The sequence below is a fragment of the Aulonocara stuartgranti genome (genome assembly GCF_965226115.1).
Source record: "Aulonocara stuartgranti genome assembly, chromosome: 5".
Taxonomy (NCBI): Eukaryota; Metazoa; Chordata; class Actinopteri; order Cichliformes; family Cichlidae; genus Aulonocara; species Aulonocara stuartgranti.
The window spans coordinates 17,504,607-17,525,397 of record NC_138943.1 but is presented as its reverse complement, the minus strand read 5'-3'; the positions used below and the strand labels follow the sequence as shown (position 1 = coordinate 17,525,397).

The window sequence follows — 20,791 nt, the reverse complement described above, 5'->3', positions numbered from 1 at the left end:
TGCGCATGTTCTCTGGTGTGAAACCTACGCCCAATGGGGAGGAAGAGTATGATGCCTGGGCAGAACAGACAACACATCTGCTAGATGAGTGGCAGTGCAGTGACAACATAAAGAAACAGCGAATAGTGGAAAGTCTGAAAGGTCCAGCTGCAGACATTGTAAGGTTCTTGAGAGTCCAGCAGCCCACTGCAACTTCATATGACTACATGCAGGTTTTGGAGACGGCTTTTGGAACAACTGAGAGTGCGTCCGATCTTCTGGTGAAGTTCAGACATACCTACCAAAATGTGGGCGAAAAGTTGTCTACTTACTTGTTGAGGTTGGATAAACTGCTGCACTGTATTTTCAGAAAAGGAGGCGTGGCACTGTCTGACATGAATCGATTACGGATGGAGCAGGTTGTGAGGGGAGCACTGCAACAAGACATGATTGCACTTCGTCTTCGTATGACTCACAAGCTGCGAGAACCCCCTTCTTTCAGTGAGTTGCTAAAAGAAGTAAGGGAGGAAGAGGACATGCTCCAAAGCAGAAACGATAGTAAGAACCCAGTAATGTCACAGTCTGTAACTCCTATTTCTAAGTCGGCACTTGAACAAGAAGTTGATCCTGAAGTGGCAAAGCTGAAAAAAGAGTTAAGTGTCATGAAAGCTGAGATGCTTAGTCTTAAAGCTGCTACGGTTGCATCACATCCAGACACCCAGATTTCACAACCAGAAGTCCCTGCCAAGCCACCTTATAAAAGAAATGCTACCCCACAAAGGTCTGGCTATCAAGAGGATAAACCTGGAATATTTTGCTACAGATGTGGGGAGGATGGACATTTTAAGAGAGAATGTGAAGGTGAAGAAAACCTACTCAAAGTCAACAAGCGCCTCATTAAACTGACAAAGAAATCGGGAAACTACCGCGGGGTCCAGTAGAGGAACGGCCTGGCATCCCGGTGGTTGTAAAACGTTCCACCAAGTGCAGCCCCTTAGAGGGAAAAGTGAAAGACACTGTACCTGCAGGCTTAGTGGGCCCTAGCTCTGTAGTGTCGGTACAGATTGAAGGCATCTACGCTAAAGCCATACTCGATTCTGGTTCTCAGGTAACCCTGCTGTACAGATCCTTCTACGACAGATATTTGACACACCTGCCATTGACGTCTATCGACACGTTGGCGATATGGGGTCTCAGTTCCGCCGAGTACCCTTATGATGGCTATTTGTCACTTAGGCTGGAGTTTTTGGAAGCAGATGTAGGTGTGAGTGAGACCATTGATGCACTTGTGTTGGTATGTCCCGACCCAGTTGTGAGAGGTGAAGTTTCCCTGCTTGTTGGCACCAACACACCCACTGTGAGGCGATTGCTTAGCCACTGCAGGGAAAAGGGAGGAGAAAACTTTGTGAGATCCATGCACATTCACCCAGTCTTCAGAAAAGTTTTCAGTGAGATCTCAGTGTTACCACCTGATGCTGACAGTAACCAGAGGGGAACGGTGTGGTTCACCCAAGCCAAACCTGTCACCATACGGCCTGGGGGAGTCGCCCAAGTGGCTGGGGCACCAAAGTTTCATGGAGTGCTGGGCACTCAGACAATCCTTGTAGACTCACCTGATGACCCTGCGAATGAGTCACGGTTTCCCGATGGACTCCTGGTGAGACCAGAGTTGCAGACCTCCACTGGTGTGACGGCCAAAAGAATTACTGTTCTAGTTAGAAACATGTCAGCACGGGAAATTACCTTGACCAGAGGGACACCAATAGCTCATCTGTTTCCAGTCGACGTTGTGTCATCTCTACCTGGGAGAGAAGAGTCTGAAGTCGAGTTCGCTGGGAAGCTGAGCCCCTTTTCTTTCAACTTTGGAGACTCACCAGTTCCTAAGGAGTGGAAGGAAAGGTTGGTGACAGAAATGATGGAGCGGAGTGAAGTTTTCTCTCTGCATGAGTTTGATGTCGGATGCAGTAAGAGCACCCAGCACACTATCAAAACCACAGAGGACAAACCATTTCGGGAGAGGTCTCGTCGGTTGCCGCCTGCTGATGTGGAAGCATTGAGACAGCATCTAGCGCAGCTAAAAACTGCTGGTGTTATTACAGAGTCACGCAGTCCTTATGCCTCACCCATTGTGGTCGTGAGAAAGAAGAATGGGAAAATAAGGATGTGTGTGGATTTTCGGACCCTAAACCGCCGCACCACTCCCGACCAATACACGGTGCCAAGAATTGAAGATGCTTTGGCATGTCTCAGTGGAAGCAAGTGGTTCAGTGTGCTTGACCTTCGGAGTGGATACTATCAAGTGCCCATGGCAGACTCCGACAAGGAAAAGACAGCTTTCATTTGCCCGGCTGGATTCTTCCAATTTGAAAGAATGCCACAGGGAGTGACAGGGGCTCCCGCTACATTTCAGCGGGTAATGGAACAAACTGTTGGAGACATGAACTTGCTTGAGGTGTTGGTCTATCTCGACGATCTCATTGTGTTTGGAGCCACGCTTGAGGAGCATGAGATCCGGTTGCTGAAGGTGCTTGACCGTCTAAAGGACGAAGGACTGAAGCTGTCACTGGATAAATGTCAGTTTTGTCAGCCATCGGTGACTTACGTTGGGCACATCATATCTCAAGACGGGGTGTCTACTGATCCAAAGAAGACTGAAGCTGTAACCGCATGGCCAAGACCCAACACTGTGACTGCATTACGGTCGTTTCTTGGATTCTGTGGGTACTACCGGCGTTTCGTGAAAGATTACTCCAAGGTAGCTCACCCATTGAACCAACTGTTGTCTGGTTACCCTTCAACTGCAAAGAAGAAAGTAAAGGACAGACAGGATGGTCCGTACCTTAACCCCGCAGAGCCCTTTGGTGGTCGCTGGAGCGGAGAATGTGAGGCAGCCTTTGAGGAGCTGAAGCGACGACTTACCCAAGCTCCTGTGTTGGCCTTTGCCGATCCTCAGCTACCTTATGTGCTACATGTAGACGCTAGCCGGGAGGGGCTAGGAGGAGTGCTGTACCAGGATCAAGGGGAAGGATTGAGACCTGTGGCTTTCGTCAGTCGGAGTTTGACTCCTTCAGAAAAGAATTATCCAGCCCATAAATTGGAATTTTTGGCGCTGAAGTGGGCGGTAGTGGACAGACTGCATGACTATCTGTACGGGACCAAGTTCGAGGTGAGGACAGACAACAACCCTCTGACATATGTGCTAACGTCTGCCAAGCTAGACGCGACGGGTCACCGTTGGCTTGCTGCCCTGTCTACATATGACTTTAGTCTCAAGTACAGAGCAGGAGTCCAAAACATTGACGCTGACGCTCTCTCTCGCCGGCCACAATCGGGGTCGATATCCAAATCCGAGTGGGACGACGTTCCTGCAGCAGGAGTGAGAGCCTTGTGTCAAATGTCTGGGGTGATGAAACATAAAAACCCACGATCCGGAAGAGCCATTGACTCTTTTGGCACTTCTCCACAAGCTATCCCACAAGCTTATTGCAATCTGGCTTCTTTGAGTGTTAAGAATATGCCTTTTGTGAGTCTTGCTGAGTTGTCGACCGCTCAACGGGAAGACCCCGGCATAGGACAAGTGTGGACAGCTCTGAGTAATGGGAATAGTAACCAAGTTGACAAGACCAAGCAACCAACTTGCTCTTTGCTGTTGAGAGAGTGGGACAGGTTAAAGATGCAGAAAGGAGTGATGTATCGCATTGTAACTCCTCCAGGAAAATCACGCTGTTCTCAGTTGGTACTACCAGAAAAGTATAGAGTCCCTGTACTGAAATCACTGCACGATGACTCAGGTCATTTGGGCCTCGACAAGACATACGGCTTGGTAAGAAACCGGTTCTACTGGCCTCGGATGAAGTCAGAGATTGAAGAGTATTGCAAGTCTTGTGAGAGGTGTATAAAAAGAAAGACTCTACCCAAGAGAGCTGCACCTTTGTCGCATTTGCAAAGTGAGGGACCGTTCGACCTTGTTTGTATGGACTTTTTGTCCATAGAGCCTGATTCGAGCAGCACAGAAAATGTTCTGGTCATTACCGATCACTACACTCGTTATGCTCAAGCTTTTCCAACAAGAGACCAGAGAGCCTCTACGGTTGCAAAGGTGTTGCTAGAGAAGTATTTCGTTCATTACGGACTGCCACGGAGGATGCACAGTGATCAGGGCAGAGATTTTGAAAGTCGTCTTGTTCATGAAGTGTTGAGTTCGCTTGGAGTTGAAAAGTCAAGAACGACGCCCTATCATCCTCAAGGAGACCCTCAACCCGAGAGATTTAATAGGACGTTGTTGGACATGTTGGGGACCCTGGACCCGAACAGAAAGAAAAAATGGAGTCAGCACGTCGTTCATTTGGTTCATGCTTATAATTGCACTCCAAATGAAGCTACAGGTTTCTCTCCTTATTTCCTTATGTTTGGGCGTGAAGCTAGGTTACCTGTGGATTTGTGTTTCGAGACTTCTAGTGATGGCACACCACAGAAAACTTACCTCAAGTACGTTTCTGACCTGAGGAAGGAGTTAAAGGCTGCCTATGAACTAGCAGAGTCCGTCGCGGCCAAACAGAATGAGAACAATAAGCAGCGGTATGACAAAAGAATCAGGTTCGCACAGTTGTTACCTGGAGACAGAGTCTTGCTACGAAACCTCGGGTTACAGGGGAAGCATAAACTGGCCGATCGCTGGGCGTCAAAACCATATGTTGTGGAAAGCAAGATGCCGAACCTACCAGTGTTCCGGTTGAAACCTGAAGATGGTGATGGACCAATCAAGATCCTCCATCGAAATCACTTACTGCCTCTTGGGGAGAGGATATGTCTAGACTCTGCATCCCATACGGATCTCACCCCTACAAGGAGAGTCTTGCGACGGAGGAAACAGAAAGAATGCACAGACAAGCCTGGAAAGGAAAAGACACTATCGCAGAGAACGGCAGATAAAGACTCTGAAAGGGAAGGAGTCACGCCCAGTGATAAAGATGAGAAAGAGTACACTGACTCCGAAGATGAGGATTTTGGACTTTGGTGTGATCTGACTGTTGAACCTCTCAGGTGCAACATGGATAGTGATACTCTGGAACCGTTCAGTCTGGATTTGGGTATTTCCTTAAGTGACGTAGCTGAACAACCAAAAACAGTTGGGCTGGGAGTAACACAGGAATGTGTAGAGGAACCTGAGACGGACAGTGTAAATGAATCTGAGTCTGTTGAGATCACCGAAGCCGAATCACCTGATACTTGCGAGAATCCTGAGGAGACAGGGAAAGACAAAGTACTGCCTGAAGACATTCTCTTGCAAGAAGAGGACACTGAATTTAACTCTGAGACTAATCTTGATGTTGACATTAAGGCCAGACCTCAGCGGTTGAAGAGGGCTCCTTTGAGGTTAACTTATGATGAACCAGGTCATCCCAGTGTGGTAGCCGCCACAACAGTGAAATATGTCTCTTGTTTTTATAAATGGATAGGCACACCCATCTTTGCTTAGTTGTGTGTTTTACTCACCTGTTGTGCCATGATGGTTTATGTTTTCAAGGTACAAAGTCATGAGGGCATGCTTTTCTTTGGTGGGGGGAGAGTGTAATACTCTGATAAATATCAGTGGTATTTATTTTGTTTTCATGAGAATAAGTCGAAGAGAAAATAACAGTTCATGGTGAGGTTAAGAGTGGTATAGATATGTGATATGTTTGTATTAAAATGCATAAATAGTGTGTGAAAAAATCAGTTACGTTAAAAAAACCATAATTTCATGGAATGTGAATGTCTGTTAAAAGAGAAGAAGTGTAACTTGTTTTGTATGCTACGTCACGAGAGGTCATGACTTGCAGATTACTTCCGGGGGAAAGAGACTCGGGAGGAAGAGAGGAGAAAAAAAAAGGAGGATTACTAAAATGGCATAGACGAAGCATGGACTTCGGGACTGCTTATGTCACCAAAGTTGTTCGGCAACAACATATCACCCGTCTGCGGACTTCCCGGTAATCATTCGGAGCGTTTGAGCCGGGCTTCCCGTATCTTTTGTGCTTGGCTAAGCACGAGGCACGTTTGGCTACGTTGGCTAGCTGGAGCTAGGCTAACGCCACGGTCCTGGCTAACGGAGATTCCGCCGGAGCGAAGAGACGGAGTTTGAGAGTTGTCTCGGGAGAGAGTCGCTAACCGTGGATGATTTGCTGCTATCTAAGGAACCGGAGATTCGTTGCTCGCTGCCGCGAGTGGAGACGGTTGCTACCACAACGAGCGAGTTATTCATCGGAGGAGGTGGAGACATCACGGATACTCGGAGGTATTGTTGTTATTATTAAGAGCTCCAACTAAAGCGCGCCAACAACAAAAATAAACTAAGAGTGCACTCTGGGGAAAGAATAACATTGGACAGGTTAAGGGAAAAAATACTAAAATCTATCCCCCGGGGGTTTATTGTATGTTTTGTATATGTGTTTTTTTCATGAAGAAAAAAAAGGGGTTGGATGTGAATTTCCTGCAATTGTTTAATACATTTTCTAACCCTGAGATCCTGTGTTGGGTTTATTGCATGGTGTCTTATCATTTGAGTATTCACATGTATTAGCCTTAATCGGTTAAGTGTATTTCCTTAGCCTCCGCTTGTCTGTGTAGACACGAGAATCATATGAACCTTAGACTGATATTTATTTTTCGAGATGTATCTTTTATCACAGAATGTTTAAGTAGAGTCAAGACTGCACCCGAGGGCATAAGGGGGGAGTCTTGTCACACGAGCCGGTGGTAAAAGTGTTACACTGGTATTTTAGTTCTGCAGAGGCGAAATAATAAAGGTCAGGGTGAAGAAGGGACAGCCAAAAAAAAGCCTATCACAAAACAGAAAAGTTATGACAAATCAGACTATGAGGCAAAAAGAAAGTGCAGCTTTTTTGGTTTGATGGACAAAAGAATTTCTGTGGCTGGAATATGAAGAGCTAAATAACAATGTTCTGCCGGGTGTGTTGTGAGTTTCCCTCGATATCCGAGTCGACAAGCGCCTTTGTTACTGGGACCAGTAATTTTAATAAAGACCCCATCAGAACCCATGAGAAATGCAAGAAATGCATTGTTGCTCAGTCTGCAGTATCTTTCCCAGAACAAACACCAATTGCAAAAAACATACTAAGAATAAACAAAGCACAACAAGAACTCCTGAAAAAGCTGTTTAGAACAGCGTACTATGTTGCAATGACTGAACTAACATTGCAAAGACAGCTAAATTTTGCCAAACTTCAAAAAGCAAATGGCCTAGATCCTGGTTCCACTTACCTCTGACCCGTGACTTCAGTGGAAATTTCAGATTCAGGATCTGACACAGACTGATTCATGTTCTACACGGTTCTTACAAATTCATAGAAATTTCTGTTCACCACCTGGGTCTGGGTGCAGTTCCCCCCTCCAGGGGCAAGGGTACCTAGACCCGGTTTGTAGAGTACGCTTGGGGAGTGTGATCGTGTGTACAGCGTCTCTTTATGTCTGTCTCCACGTTGGTTGAGTGTGGAGTGAGTGCATATGAGAGCATGAGGGGGGGAATGGATGTTTGTGTCTGTGTGTGCCTGTATGTCTGTGTCTATATGTCAGGTTGGGTATCAGACGCCACCTCTCTGGGGACACCTCAGGCCCTCCAAGGTTTGGAGGCCTATCTCCACCCACCACCACTTCCCCTGCCGGTGGCGGACTCCCTCAGGTGTCGGTGCGTTGGTGGTTCTTTGTGTCTGGGGGTGGGCGTCCAGGTACACACCGGCTCACTCCTTGGCGGCCGCTTATCGGGGCCTGGAGCCTGGGGCTCGCTCGGGCCCCTTCGGAGGTGGGGTGCCCCCGGCCTCTCGGCCTGGGGCTCGGTCACTCAGGCACAGCTGGCGGCCGGCGGAGCTCATGGGCGCGTCACTGCAACTCCCCCTGGCTTCTGCTCCGCGGCTGCTGAGTGAGCCCTCATCTGGGACTCTCCTCAGCTCTTACTGGAACAGTGGCGCGGCTGCCCCTCTGTTGGTCTTCCTTGGTCTCTTGTGTTCTGGGGGCCTCTGGATGTCTGGAGTTTTGATCTCCTCCATACCTGCTTCACACCCTGGAGGACGGGGCTGTGGCCCCCCCACACTCCCTAGCAGATCGTTACATGGAGAAACCTTTGGAATACAAGCGCGCTGATCCACACAGGTATGCACACGGGTGTTCACTGCTCGTAGACCCAAATTACACCTTTCTTGGCTGCTACTTCGAAGCACATCTGTCCTGCGTGCTGCACAACAACATTGAATATTTAGTATTTACTGCTGTTTACACTTAGCTAGATTAATGCGATGGTGTTGTGTTTAGTATGTTGCTTTGTTTTGTTTTTTATTGTTTTTTTTGCTTGTTTTCTATTCTCTCAACAGGTGATCCAGGAGATTTTTATTTTTTTTTCTCCCTCCCTTTCTCACTGTCCCTCTCCCCTTCTGTTTTTCCTTTCCTTCCTCTTTCTTTCTCCCTTTCCTATCCCTCACTCATGTCTGTCCCGTCTATAACATCTGAAAATAAAATATAATAAATAATAAAAACAAAGATCGACCAAATGGACCAATACGGCAATGCCACGATGATCCATTTGGCAAAGTAAATCCATTGGGTATCCTTGTTGGTCTTCAGACAACAATTCTGATGGCTAAAGAACCAAATGGGACAGGCAGGAAAAAAAAGAAAAAAGAAAAAAAAAGAAGAAATTTCTGTTCAATTTGAACCAAGTATTTGAGTTGATGGTTGCAATTTTTATACAACTGTTGTAATTTGATTTTAACAATTATTTGATTGATGCTTTGTTTCCTTTACAATATTGTACTTTGATGTATAATATACTTAAATGTATAATATTGTAAAGGAAACAAAACATCAATCAAAAAAAATGTTCTCTTTTTTTATTCAGGCTACTTAAATTTATTTTGGGCTAACAAAAACTGAAGAGTGCCCGCCCGAAGGGCTACCAGGGATTTTGAAATTTTGCAAGCCCTGCGTATCGATTTGTGAAGTCTGGTTATGAAGTCTCAACTTAACTGTCCAGTATTGTGACCATGTCACAAACAAGACCCAAAATTAGTCATTGAGACTAATAAGGAAATTGTTATATGGAGGTTTTAGAAAAAGAAAAGAAGGGTCATTTTCTCATAGACTTCTACTCCTTTCCACAACCAGATGTGTCATTAAAAGAACTTTGAGCTAGTTTAACTGTTCATATCTGGAGGCTGCATTCATTTTTTATTCAGAGTGTATGGCTGAGAGATACACTAGAGTAGATTTACTTCTATGCTTAGGGTCATTTCTGTGTTAAATCTCCCAATTTCTGCTAATTTAGAACTGGTAGCAAACCATCCTGGCGTTGTCCAATAAATGAGTGGAACTCAATTCAGTATGTTACTGCTACTTTAGTAGAAAAAGATGCCTTTCTTTTTCTTCCCTGCATCACTCCAACTAGTGCAAGGTCACAGCAGAAGTGAAAAAGTGTAAGAGGAAGGTGACAGTTCTGTGATATTATCTTGCATTAATTTTAACATTTCAAACGACTCTAAATGCATTTTTCACACATTTCATGTCAAGTCCTGCCATGGTGTTAGGTTGTGCTGGTTATGGTTGAGCATTGCACAGGAAGCAGAGCCTCCACACGCCTCCCCCTTAACTGTGATACAGCCTAGCTTCTGCTCGCTATTGTCAAGTACAGAACACTGACAGCATGCATGTGTTAAGTTTTAAAGTTTGAAATAAAATAAGTTTATAATATGGTTTTCTGTTGGCTTTTGAGTTTAATACATTAAAACTGAGTGTAACAAATATGTTTAAAGTCTGATTGGGAAACTGTCAAGAATCAGTAAAAAGAAAAAGACGAACATTAAAAAAAAAAATACATTGAGTATATGAAAATATCTTGTGCATTCAAACACAGAATATAATACTCTTAAAATAAAGTTTTTGACATGTCTCAACATTTAGAGATGACATTTAGGTAAATATTCATTCTTCAGTCTATAAACTCTCATCTGAAGTGATTAAAAAGAAGTTAACTGGTCCGTATAAGGTTCGTGAAAATGTCAGAAATATTATAATTCTGATCACGTATCAGTACATTTCCATATTTTTATATCGATAAAAAGAAAGCTGCCACTTGCGAGATAAAACGCAGAAAAACATGAAGGCGACTTTCCTTGCGTGGTGGAAGCAAAAGAACTAAACTAAGAGTTTGGATCTTTTTTTGCTGCTGGTTCAGTCAATGTTGTTTGGAGAGAGATAAAAACCTGCAGCTTCTGAATCTGGCACAAAAAGGGCGTAAACACAAACCTGCCAACGGATCAGAATCAGTGAGCTGTCGGCTTTCAGCCCCGACCGTGTCCGTGCCGTCGGGTGAGAAAGCCACATCTCACTGATTCTGATCCGTCGGCGGGTCTGCGCTTTGTGTTTACGTCTTTGTGCAGAATCCGTGTTCCTGCTCTCATTTACTGTTTTAGCTGTTTGGTGGTTGTTGAAATTTTGTGAGGTTTAACCTGAGACTCCGGTGTTTCGGGCAAAATTATATTTAAAAATCAATTCAGGATTTTAATGAATCGATTTTACGTTATCCATAAATCGATAATCAAAACCCACCCCTATGTAAGAGTGGTAAAAACTGTGAAAAATGTCCACTGCAGCCACTGTCTGTCCTACTTATCAACCAATCAACACTCAACAACATAAATCAACCACAGATCAGTTTGTTGAGTCTATTGGCGACCACAAAACTAATGTTCCAGGACACTGAAGCATAGAGGATGGCACAGACATTGTCTGGCATATTTTAAAGGACTTTAGCAGCTTCAGAAATAGAAATTATGTTGGGCCTATTCGCAGAGGGTTTCTGTGTTTTTAGTATGTCCAATTTTTTTAATCAACATGAGCACCAAAGTACATGTAGTCATTCACTGTCTCCACACCGACTCCATGGATGGAAACATGGGTCACAGATGTTCTAGCCCTCATGTCCACACCACCTTGTCTCAGAGGAGGTGGAGGCAGAAAGACACCATCATCATCATAACACCAAATCACAACTCTTATTCTTAAAATTGCATCCATCTAGGCACATACTTGTTTATTTTAGAACTCAATCACCTCCGTTGGTAAGCACTTGACAGTGGCTGCAGCTATGAGCTATTAACATTACTTCTCACACACTCATGAAAAAGCGTTACTCACTTCCCAGAACAAAGGTCCGACATTACACACAAGCTGGAATGAAGAGCTGGTAACACAACACTGTTTGTCACTGTGGCTGCAAAGGTCACGGCAGTCACATCTTTCCCTGTATGTCACACCATTTTGGTTAAATGATTAAAATTTCTCCGCATATTTTTTCCAATAAAAAACTGATGATTTGTTGCTGAAAATAAAACAGATGCCAGATACTGATATATTTTACTTTAAGGCTTCCATTTTAATGTATCATATTCTGGTAATATGTTTTATTTTCATTCCAAAAATCACCTGTTCTGTCCACTGTGCATCACAGTATCGTCCTGAAGCATTGAGACAAACTGGCAAGTTACACGTACAGTATGACCGCCCACTCACCAACACTCCTCATTCACACAGACTATGCTACTTTGCCCACTCAGTGTGGTAAAACTGACAAGGATGACCAATACACTCAGACACACACAGATCCTACTGTACATGTAATGTGACAAAGTACATGCACAGTCACAAGCATGGTTTCCTGTCTCTTTCTTGTACACTGATGAGCACTGTGTTCCAACAAATTAACAACCTTTAATTTAGAAGTTAGAACAGTTTTGTCATTGTGGTGCGATATGTTTTTGGTACTACAGTGAAAACGATTTAGTGTGAACTGCGCATGGTGGTCAGTCGACTGCCCCGTACCAACCCAATATCATGACAAGGCGTATAAAAGACATGCCGGCCCACCGTGTCCGCTTAACACTTTGCATTTTGTATACAGAAACTGCATTACCAGCAGGGGGAGATAATATATTTAAAGCCGGCAGTGAGCAAAAAACGTATTAAGGACATTCCAGGATCCTTAATCATCAGAATTGATTAAGCTAGGCGGCTAATATGCATATACATGTAAATGTAAATGTGTTAATAATGTCTGTTTAAACACTTTTCTGTGATTATTTTCGTCTTTGCCTGGAAACAAACAAAAAAAACAAAAACAAAAACAAAAAAAAAAAAAAAAGTGGAGAGACAAAGTGTAAAATAGACTAAAAAAGACCAAATGAGCAGTGAGACATCATATAAGATACAGAATTTCCACTCCACATTATTCAGTCAGCAACTTTTGGGGTCAGAGGGCATACTGAGGCAAGAGTCTTATATTATATTGACAAAAATGCACCGTTACACCCGTATTCGAATTGTCGCATTCCATGCAGGAAACTGTAATGTCAGTATTTCCTGTTTAGTTTTATGCATTTCCAAACAAAGGAAGAGAGTGCAGAGTGTTTCCCTTACTACTACTTTGGGATGGGAGGACACAAAATAAAAAAATAAATTAAAAAATCTTTTTAAAGATGTGTATATGTGTAAATTTGACCTCTGACCTTGAGATCAAGGGCACCGGGATTGTAACTTGTCAGAGACCTTTGGTATCAATTCCTAGATGGCTTCCTTCTTGAGTTATTGCAGAAACTTGAGATCTTTGTTCTTGACCTTGAGGTTGTCACTAAGATTCAATCTCATCTGAGATTTTTAGTAGATACACCTGCAGCATCTATTGACTCCTATGTTGCCTCATTCTTGAGTTATCACATTCACAAACTTGGGTGTCCATGCCTGCCTGGCTGGGTGACAACAACAGCCAGGGATAACACCACAGGGATAAAAACTACTGGGAAATAAGCAAACCCACTCTGGACACTACACTGAAGACAAAATAAAAATAAAACCTTATTAGAAAATGCATAACTATAATAATTAATGTGATCTCAAACAAGATTTATTTTTAAAATAATAAAAATATTAAATATATTTATACCAATTGAAAAGAACCAGTGTCAAATGCACACTTTTAAAATGTGACCTTTTAGCATGACATGAAAGAATGTTTTCCCTACATCACACAACTAAAAGTTGATTTGAAGTAGAGCTGGGCGATAGAACGATAACGATATGTATCGCGATATAACTTTTACTCGATAGAGAAATTAAGCTATCGCGATAGACCTCGCCGCTCTTGTCCTCTTAAAAAAAAAAAAAAAAAAAAAAAAAAAAAAGGTCAGCCGATCCAAATTCAGTAGCGCAGAGCTGAACCAATCACAGCCGCAGCGTCACGTCACGTGACTTGCTATGCACAGCACAAGTGCCAAGCCGCACGTGTGTTTGTTTGGGAAGCAGCCAGCGGGTAATGGAGCCAGCGCGTAATGGAGGAAATGAGCGTGACCGAAGAGAAAACAGATGATGGTTCCAATGCCGGAGAGATTGTCGAACGGAAGAGCCATAGAAGTTCCGTAGTGTGAAGGTATTTCGGCTATTTCAAGTCTGACAAAAAACAGAGTAGCGTGCACTGTAAATTGTGCTGAAAGCAAGTCTGGAAATACAATAAACTGGTGCATGCGTCACACTGTGCGCCACGTTATTGTTTCGGTGAAATGAATTTCTACAATACTGTTACTGTTAATTCTACTCTCTGCAGTGTTTAAATGCTTACATATACACACAGTTACTGTCCGTCCACACATACGACTCTGTTCTGCTTCTATGCCGCAGCTTTGTTTACTTTTTCCCACCGAGGCTTCTAGACTTCTGATTGGCCAACATTTCTGCACGGTTAGGAATCTAGCGCCACCTGCTGCTTTGGCATGTTCATAGCAGCGTTTTCCTTCATTTCTGCCTTTATGTGTGGACGGGATTATTTTTTAAAACGAAAACAGAAAATCTCAGTTTTCAAAAATACCCGTGTACGTGTGGACGTAGCCTCAGTCTCTGACTGGAAGCGCTAATTCGTCATTCGGCTTTTGTCAGACTAAAGTAACTGTTAAAACTGTTTGAAAAGCTAAGCTATACAACAAGGAGAGATTGAGAATTTCCTTTTAGTTCTCAGTTTATTTGATATTGACAAAAGTTAGTCAGTTTTGTCTGTTCTTCTGTAAAACAAACTAAGATTTATTTTTAGAATTAATATTTTGTTTCTAAGTGGAATTGACAATTTAGTCTGTTTCATTTGTTCTATTTTGAAACTTAAACGCTTTAGCGGCTGCCTTTTGTGTAGTTTGCAATATTTGCCTTTATTTATCTGAAAAAGTCTCATGTTCCTTAAGTACATCTACCCTGTTGAACTTATTATGGGAAATAAATATTTAAAAACAAGCTGCTGATTATTTCACATTTTACTTGTGAGCAACGGCACATTTAAATCTTACAAATATAGTTATTTGGCTTATATCGTGATAGATATCGTTATCGCCTGAAATGAAAAAAACATATCGTGATATGAAAAAATCTCATATCGCCCAGCTCTAATTTGAAGCATATTGCATCTTGTGGGAGCTCAGATGCTCCCAAAAGCCAAGATTTTTGATACCTTGCTTTAAAGAAAAAAAAAAGAAAAAAAAAAACAGAAAAGCCTAATGAGTATGATTGTAGCACAGTGATGAAACTAAAATGGGATTTGCGTGATGTCAGGAAAAATAACATTTCATGTCAAGATGGAAATATGAGGGGGAAAAAGTTAGCAGATCTGGACAATTAGCACTATTAAAGTCCAGCTGGGTTCCATTTTGTGTCTTTGACATAGCAGTAAAGCCCCGAAGATCTGTGCAACACAGACAATCTGCCTGTCTGACATAATATGTATGATTCAAACAGACTTTAAATGCCAGCTGAGGGAGGTTTCAGAGGTTATCAGCTGGGAGACAGTGACAGTTTGCAGCATTACATCCTCCCTCAGCCATCACTGTAACCCTAGAATCAGATGCAACGATACACTCTTCCCGCATATAAGCATGAAGTGCACAGGCTTCCATCCCTGTGATCACATACACATGTACAGATCTGACACAATCATGGATGACTTGGCAGGGTCACTTTCTGCACACACACACCACCTTAGGACACTTGGGCAGCTGCTATTTTATAACAGCATACTGCTCCTTACAGTGGCTTCAGAGTGGAAGCATCACTCACTTTATGACTCTAGCCTTTGTACTCCATAGGGCACTGAAACTAATTGCTTAACCAACCTTAATCAAAATGCAGAAAAACTGAATAGACATGCTGCAAACACAAAAATCATGCAACTAAATCATCTAGCTACTGGTTTGTTTTTCTCTTATTAAAGCAGAAAATTGCTTTCACACTGACTCAAGCACCAGCAAATGAGAAGCAGTGCAGCAAGGACATAAAATACATGGTGCCTTCCACTGAAGAGAAAAAAAAAAAAAAAAGGACAACCTTTGCTACAAGCAAGTACCCACATAATGACTATATAGTAGTGTATGGATTCATCTTACTGTGTTGAAACAAACATTTCTATAGGAAGACGGAAGAACGGCTGTTACCAATTATCCATGTTTTTCTTTTTCTTTCTGTATAAATACAAACACACTCACATTACATCAGACTACCTACACAAATCCTTAGTGTTTGCCCGGTCAGCCATAAGATTATTGCCAGGTTTCCCCAGGCATAAAGGGTTAACGTCATGCTGTTTGTTCAGGTCCATATAAATGCCGTTGGCCTGCCCATAGTCTGTGTCAGAGACAATAATCGTAGAAGTTCAAATGTTTGTTTACTAACAGAGTCCCCGAGGCAGCAGCAGCTTCGCTCTAAGAAGAGAGGGCTTCTGTGTGTATTATTGTAACAGCGCTTGTTTTGATCGCGTGTGTCAGTGCAATGTGTCCAGGTGTTACGGTGACTCAACTTGCCATCTGTACTTTTACATTAACCTTGGCAAAACGTGAGGCTAACAGCTACCAAGAAGATGTGAAAAGCTGCAAACAGCATTGCTGTAACAATGATTGTGCGTGTCTGCCTGGGGTCAGCAGTTATTATTCTCCGTTGTTAAATGTTTGCAGGAATCCCAAGTGTGACTGGTTTCATTAAGGGATTTGACTAATATCAGTACACCCACTGCTATTAAATATTACATCTGTTCCACGCGAGTCTATGTGGCCTGACAGGCATTTGATGGCCACCTTTTCCTGCTGTGAATAATAACAACAACAACAACCACCACCACCACCACAGGAAGACTTACTGAACTTCCATTTTACTTTGCTTCCCCATCACTGACTCAGTTATTGAACTATTTAACAGATTTAAAAAGCAATTTGCAGACGTGGCTTGTGTTAGATATTAAGCCATTATTTCTGACAATGATTTGTATTGGCAATGACACTACAAGTTTTTCACTGCTAGTAGTTTGATGGCTTTTAGATGAGGTTATGCAGAAAGAGATGACAAGGAACAGAAATCCAGTCTCATGCTTTTGTCACCCTTGCTCTCTAGCAAACTGTCTCTCTGCCTCCTACAATGTTGTCCTCACTATTCATTTTAAACACCCCTTTCTTGTACATCTGAAACATTTCCTATGTAAAATGTACCTTGTTTTATGCAGTTTATGCGTGACTCAATAGATTAAGTATGCTTAACTTCTTCAGAGTTCAATGAAAATAAATATATCCTTTCCCCCCCTAAACTATAACATCTGACATCACTGTCTAAAGAACTGACTAAATCAAAGATGTGACAAAGTGCCCAAACACTGCTAGTTTATGAAAACATTCCTAAAATCTAGCAGGAATATGGGGGTTAAAGAACGTAAAGCATAAGTGTTTTTCTTATGTGGATGTGAATATTTAAAAGTGAAGAGATAAAAACTGTCGGTACAAAAAAAACAAAACACAAAAAAAAACCCAAACAAAAAACAAAAATTTTACCAAGAATCCAAGAGCTTCTTGGCAAGGTGGCCAATAAAAAAAAAAAAAAAAAAAAAAAAAAAATTCACATCACACACCATGTCAGATACTATACAACACAACTAGATTGGAGGTCAACAGCTGAATATCATGTGGGTCCTGTTCCTGTATGTTGACAGCCAAAATCTACACCCAAGGTTGAAGTGTTAAAAACTTCCACCTGTCCAACTGTTTCCTGGTGGTGCTGTGGCTTGCTGATGACAGAGAGAGAATTTGGCAATGAACACATTATTCTGGCTGCTAAAAGTGGCAAATGTAAGACAGTATTAAAACCCGTTTAGCCCCACTGGCAACAATTGTTGCCAAAGTTTATCACTGTCATTTTCGACTCACAATAAAAAATCTCAAAGGTACTAATGCAACTTTTTCCACTTATATGCTAGTAGACAACTTAGACAAAGGTTTTGATTTTTAAAAAATCGTTTCCAAGTGCTTCCTATCGCATGACATCATCTGCTTCCCGCTCTTTCTGGCTGAAGACATGGCGGATGCAAATCATCCTGGAAAGAGGTAATTTTCATAAATTTCTTATGACTTTCCCCCCAAACATATTTATAATTATTTAATCATTCAAGTCTCTAGAGTAACCCTCCCCAAAAAAATTGTACCTAGGATAAATATTTTTTTGTTCATGGGCTTATTTCTGTGAGTGGCAACAAAAGTTGCCAGTGGGCACATAGCATGTCGCTAACTAAAGGAAAACACTGTCTGCAGGATTGCTCCTAATTTACTTATTTAAAATTGTAGAATGATGTACAATGGCTCATTTTAGTCCTTTTAGAATAATTCCTAGCTAAATAAATTCACAGGTATTCAAGGCCTCTGTGTATAGGATTTTTATACATTACCATACATCATTTTCTTGCTAGCTAAAATTCGCTTGCTAGCTAACATGTATGTTGTCCTTTCCTTAGGTACACCGTAGCAGAGATCCTGGCCATGCTGCAGGACTCTGAAACTGTGGCGGACATCACAGTTGTGCCTGAGTCAGAAATGCACGCACATGACACAGACTGTGACAGTGACCAATCTGATGATGAGGCCACTGGTGACCATAACCGCCTCCCATCAAGAATACTCAAAGGTGAAGGCTTTCTACCTAATTCGGACATGCAGCTGCCAAATCCCCCCGATGATGATCCTGGGTGCTCATCCTCAGTGAGTCAGGGTCCAAGTGTGGTTCTTGGCCTGGCAGAGAAAGCTGAAGTGCCACCTGGAGTCAAGTTTTACCACGACAACCTCTTCACAACCCTGTCCCTGGTGGATGAGATGACCCTGAGAGGCTATGGCAGCTGTGGCACGATGCGACAAACTCAGCTCCATAACGTTCCCTTCACAGCACCCCAGACCTTCAAGAAGACACCCAGAGGAGATGCTGAGTATCTGGTTGAGGCAGAGAAGCTGATTGTAAGGTGGAATGACAACAGCGTGGTCACCGTGGTGTCGAACATGGAGAGGGAGTTCACCGAAACTGAGGCGAAGAGATGGAATAAACAGAAGCGGACTATGGACAAGGTCAGACAGCCCAAGTGTATCCAGGACTACAACACACACGGGAGGAGTGGACCTGCATGACCAGTTTGTCAGCCGCTACAGAGTCAACATCCGGTCCAAGAAGTGGTGGTGGCCATGCTTCAGCTGGGCCCTGAACAGTGCCATGGTGAACAGCTGGTGCTATTACAGGTACACAAGGCTGTATGTTATTTAGTGATATCACAATCGAGTTGGTGATGTTTGACTCGAGGTCATCGCTAGTGCTCTTCGGTCGACAAGAGCAACAGTGATGATATCCAGACCAACATCACAAACTCAAGTGTGATATTGCTTTTACAGAACATTCTACATATGGGGCATGACGTTGTAGAAAGGATGAAACGATGCACATTCATGCATCTATCATGCTTGTTTTGTCATTCATTTAGGTCCTGGAAAAGCGGGGAGAAGGATCTCCTCTCCTTCCAGAGGCTGGTAGCCCAGACCCTCCTCCTGCGCCATGGAACAAAGCCAAGTAGGCAGGGCAGAAGATCTTCAATGGCGGTGGCGATAACTGATGCCACCAGGTTTGATAATTTGAACCACTGGCCCTGCAACACTGGTAGCAGGTACAAGCGATGCAAGAACTGCGGCGGACGCACATCATTTGCGTGTGGAAAGTGTGATGTGCCACTACATGTGGAGTGCTTCAAGAAGTACCACACTGAGTAGAACATGCATGAAAGATGATGGAATGTATGGGAAGAAATATGTTATATATGTATATATGTTTTTAGAGGTTCTAAGAAAAAAATGTTTGTTGAGTTTTTGAGTATAAAAAAATTGAGAATAAAGAAATCAGTTCAAATTGTTTGATGTTTTGAATTTTATACAGGGGGAACCTGAGGCTCCACCTTTTTGTTATTATTTATTATGACTATATTATTATTTTGTTCTTATTATATTATTATTATTACTTCTCTATTATTATTATTAGGTGACATTTGACCTAGTGACAAGCTGTGTGACTACTGGCAACAATTGTTGCCAGTCATAAAAATGCTATTTTCTTCAAAAAAAAGTACAAAATGGAAAAAATAAATACATAACATGATTCAGAGGGACTCAACTGATAAAATGATATGCCTTACAACTCTGAAAAAAATCTGGGCACAAACGGGTTAAATGGATACTGGCTGTATTCCACGGAGACAGATCAAATTCTCAGAAAGATTAACTGTAAAATCTAAAAAAATAAATAAACAAATAACAGAATGCATTAACAGAATGAATCACATAAACACTTTTTAAATTCACAACAGAACATAGAAAACCTATAAAAAGTTTAAAACAAGACATTCAAACCATTCAAAAATTTTAATTAGTTGGCAACCCATCTGAAAGAAGGGCCAGGGCCATGCTTATTGCTGTGTAGCATTCTCTCTTCTTTCAACAGCAGTCTGTAAACATCTGGAAACCAAGGAGACCAGCTTCTGGACCTCGAGGAAAAAATGCTTCCCGTTCTTGTCAGATATCGGATTCTAGCTGCTCAATATGATGTGCCAAATATTTTCAACTGTTGAAAACAGCACAGCTTTCTAGAAGGAGAGCAACCAGAGTCTTCTCCAAAGAAGGCAGCAACATTTTCTTGCTGAAATATCCAAGATCTTCCCTGAAAAAGATGATATCTTGATGGGAGCATATTGTGCTCTAAAACTTGTATATAAGACATGCAGGCTTTTGAACGGAGTGCTGATAACAAGCCGGATGGTGCTTCTCCTCTTTAGCCTGGAGGATGTGGCTGACTACAGAACATTTTCCTGTTTTAAATGAACTTTAGCTGTATTTCTGGATTATGCTCACATATGGCTTCTTCCTTCTATCACAGACCTTTAACTGGCGTTTGCATAAACTGTGTTTCCAGGCACGGACTTCTGAAAGTTTTGTTGATCTGATATCCTCGTGTTGGTGTTGTTCCCAGATCATCATACTAAATGTTGTTCCAGGATCAACATTGCAAGTGACCAATCAGAATGTTGTGACGTCATACTTTTGCAACTTCGAGAAAAAGCCTCTGTCCGCCAATCAACGGACCCTGACCCTAACCCTAACCCTTTAATAAACAGTAAGCAGAATTGATATTGTCCTTGCAACATTGGAATTTCATAAATGCACGAATGGCTTGGCGCGCAAAAGAATAACGTCACAACAATGTGATTGGTCACTTGCAATGTTGAACCTGGAACAACATTTTCATGATGGTCTGGGAACAACACCAACACGAGGATATCAGATCATCCCTGAAAGTGTTGAGCCCGTGCAGTGATTTCCATGACAGAATTATGACCGCTTTTAAACAAGTGCTGTCTGAACATCTGAAGCTCACTTTTCACTTTTAATTTTTGGCCAAATTT

At 42.4% G+C, this 20,791-nt stretch overlaps 2 protein-coding genes across 4 annotated transcripts in view; one reads left to right on the top strand and one right to left on the bottom strand.

The window, feature by feature from the left end:
• Window positions 1-20,791, bottom strand: part of kcnab2a (potassium voltage-gated channel subfamily A regulatory beta subunit 2a) — a 111,271-nt gene that overhangs the window by 73,735 nt on the left and 16,745 nt on the right. The gene's annotated exons all lie outside the window — the stretch shown is intronic.
• On the top strand, window positions 17,193-19,556 carry LOC309705959 (piggyBac transposable element-derived protein 3-like). 2 transcript variants are annotated; one of them, XR_014276643.1, is made up of 3 exons: window positions 17,193-17,414; window positions 17,819-18,587; window positions 18,827-19,556. XR_014276643.1 is itself a non-coding variant. In XM_082532046.1 (2 exons), the coding sequence occupies exons 1-2, from the start codon at window positions 17,386-17,388 to the stop codon at window positions 18,477-18,479; spliced, it is 690 nt and encodes a 229-aa protein (XP_082388172.1). In that variant the 5' UTR covers window positions 17,193-17,385; the 3' UTR covers window positions 18,480-19,556. The 2 variants fall into 2 exon arrangements, 1 of the variants encoding a protein (XP_082388172.1); XM_082532046.1 differs by having other exon boundaries at window positions 17,819-19,556.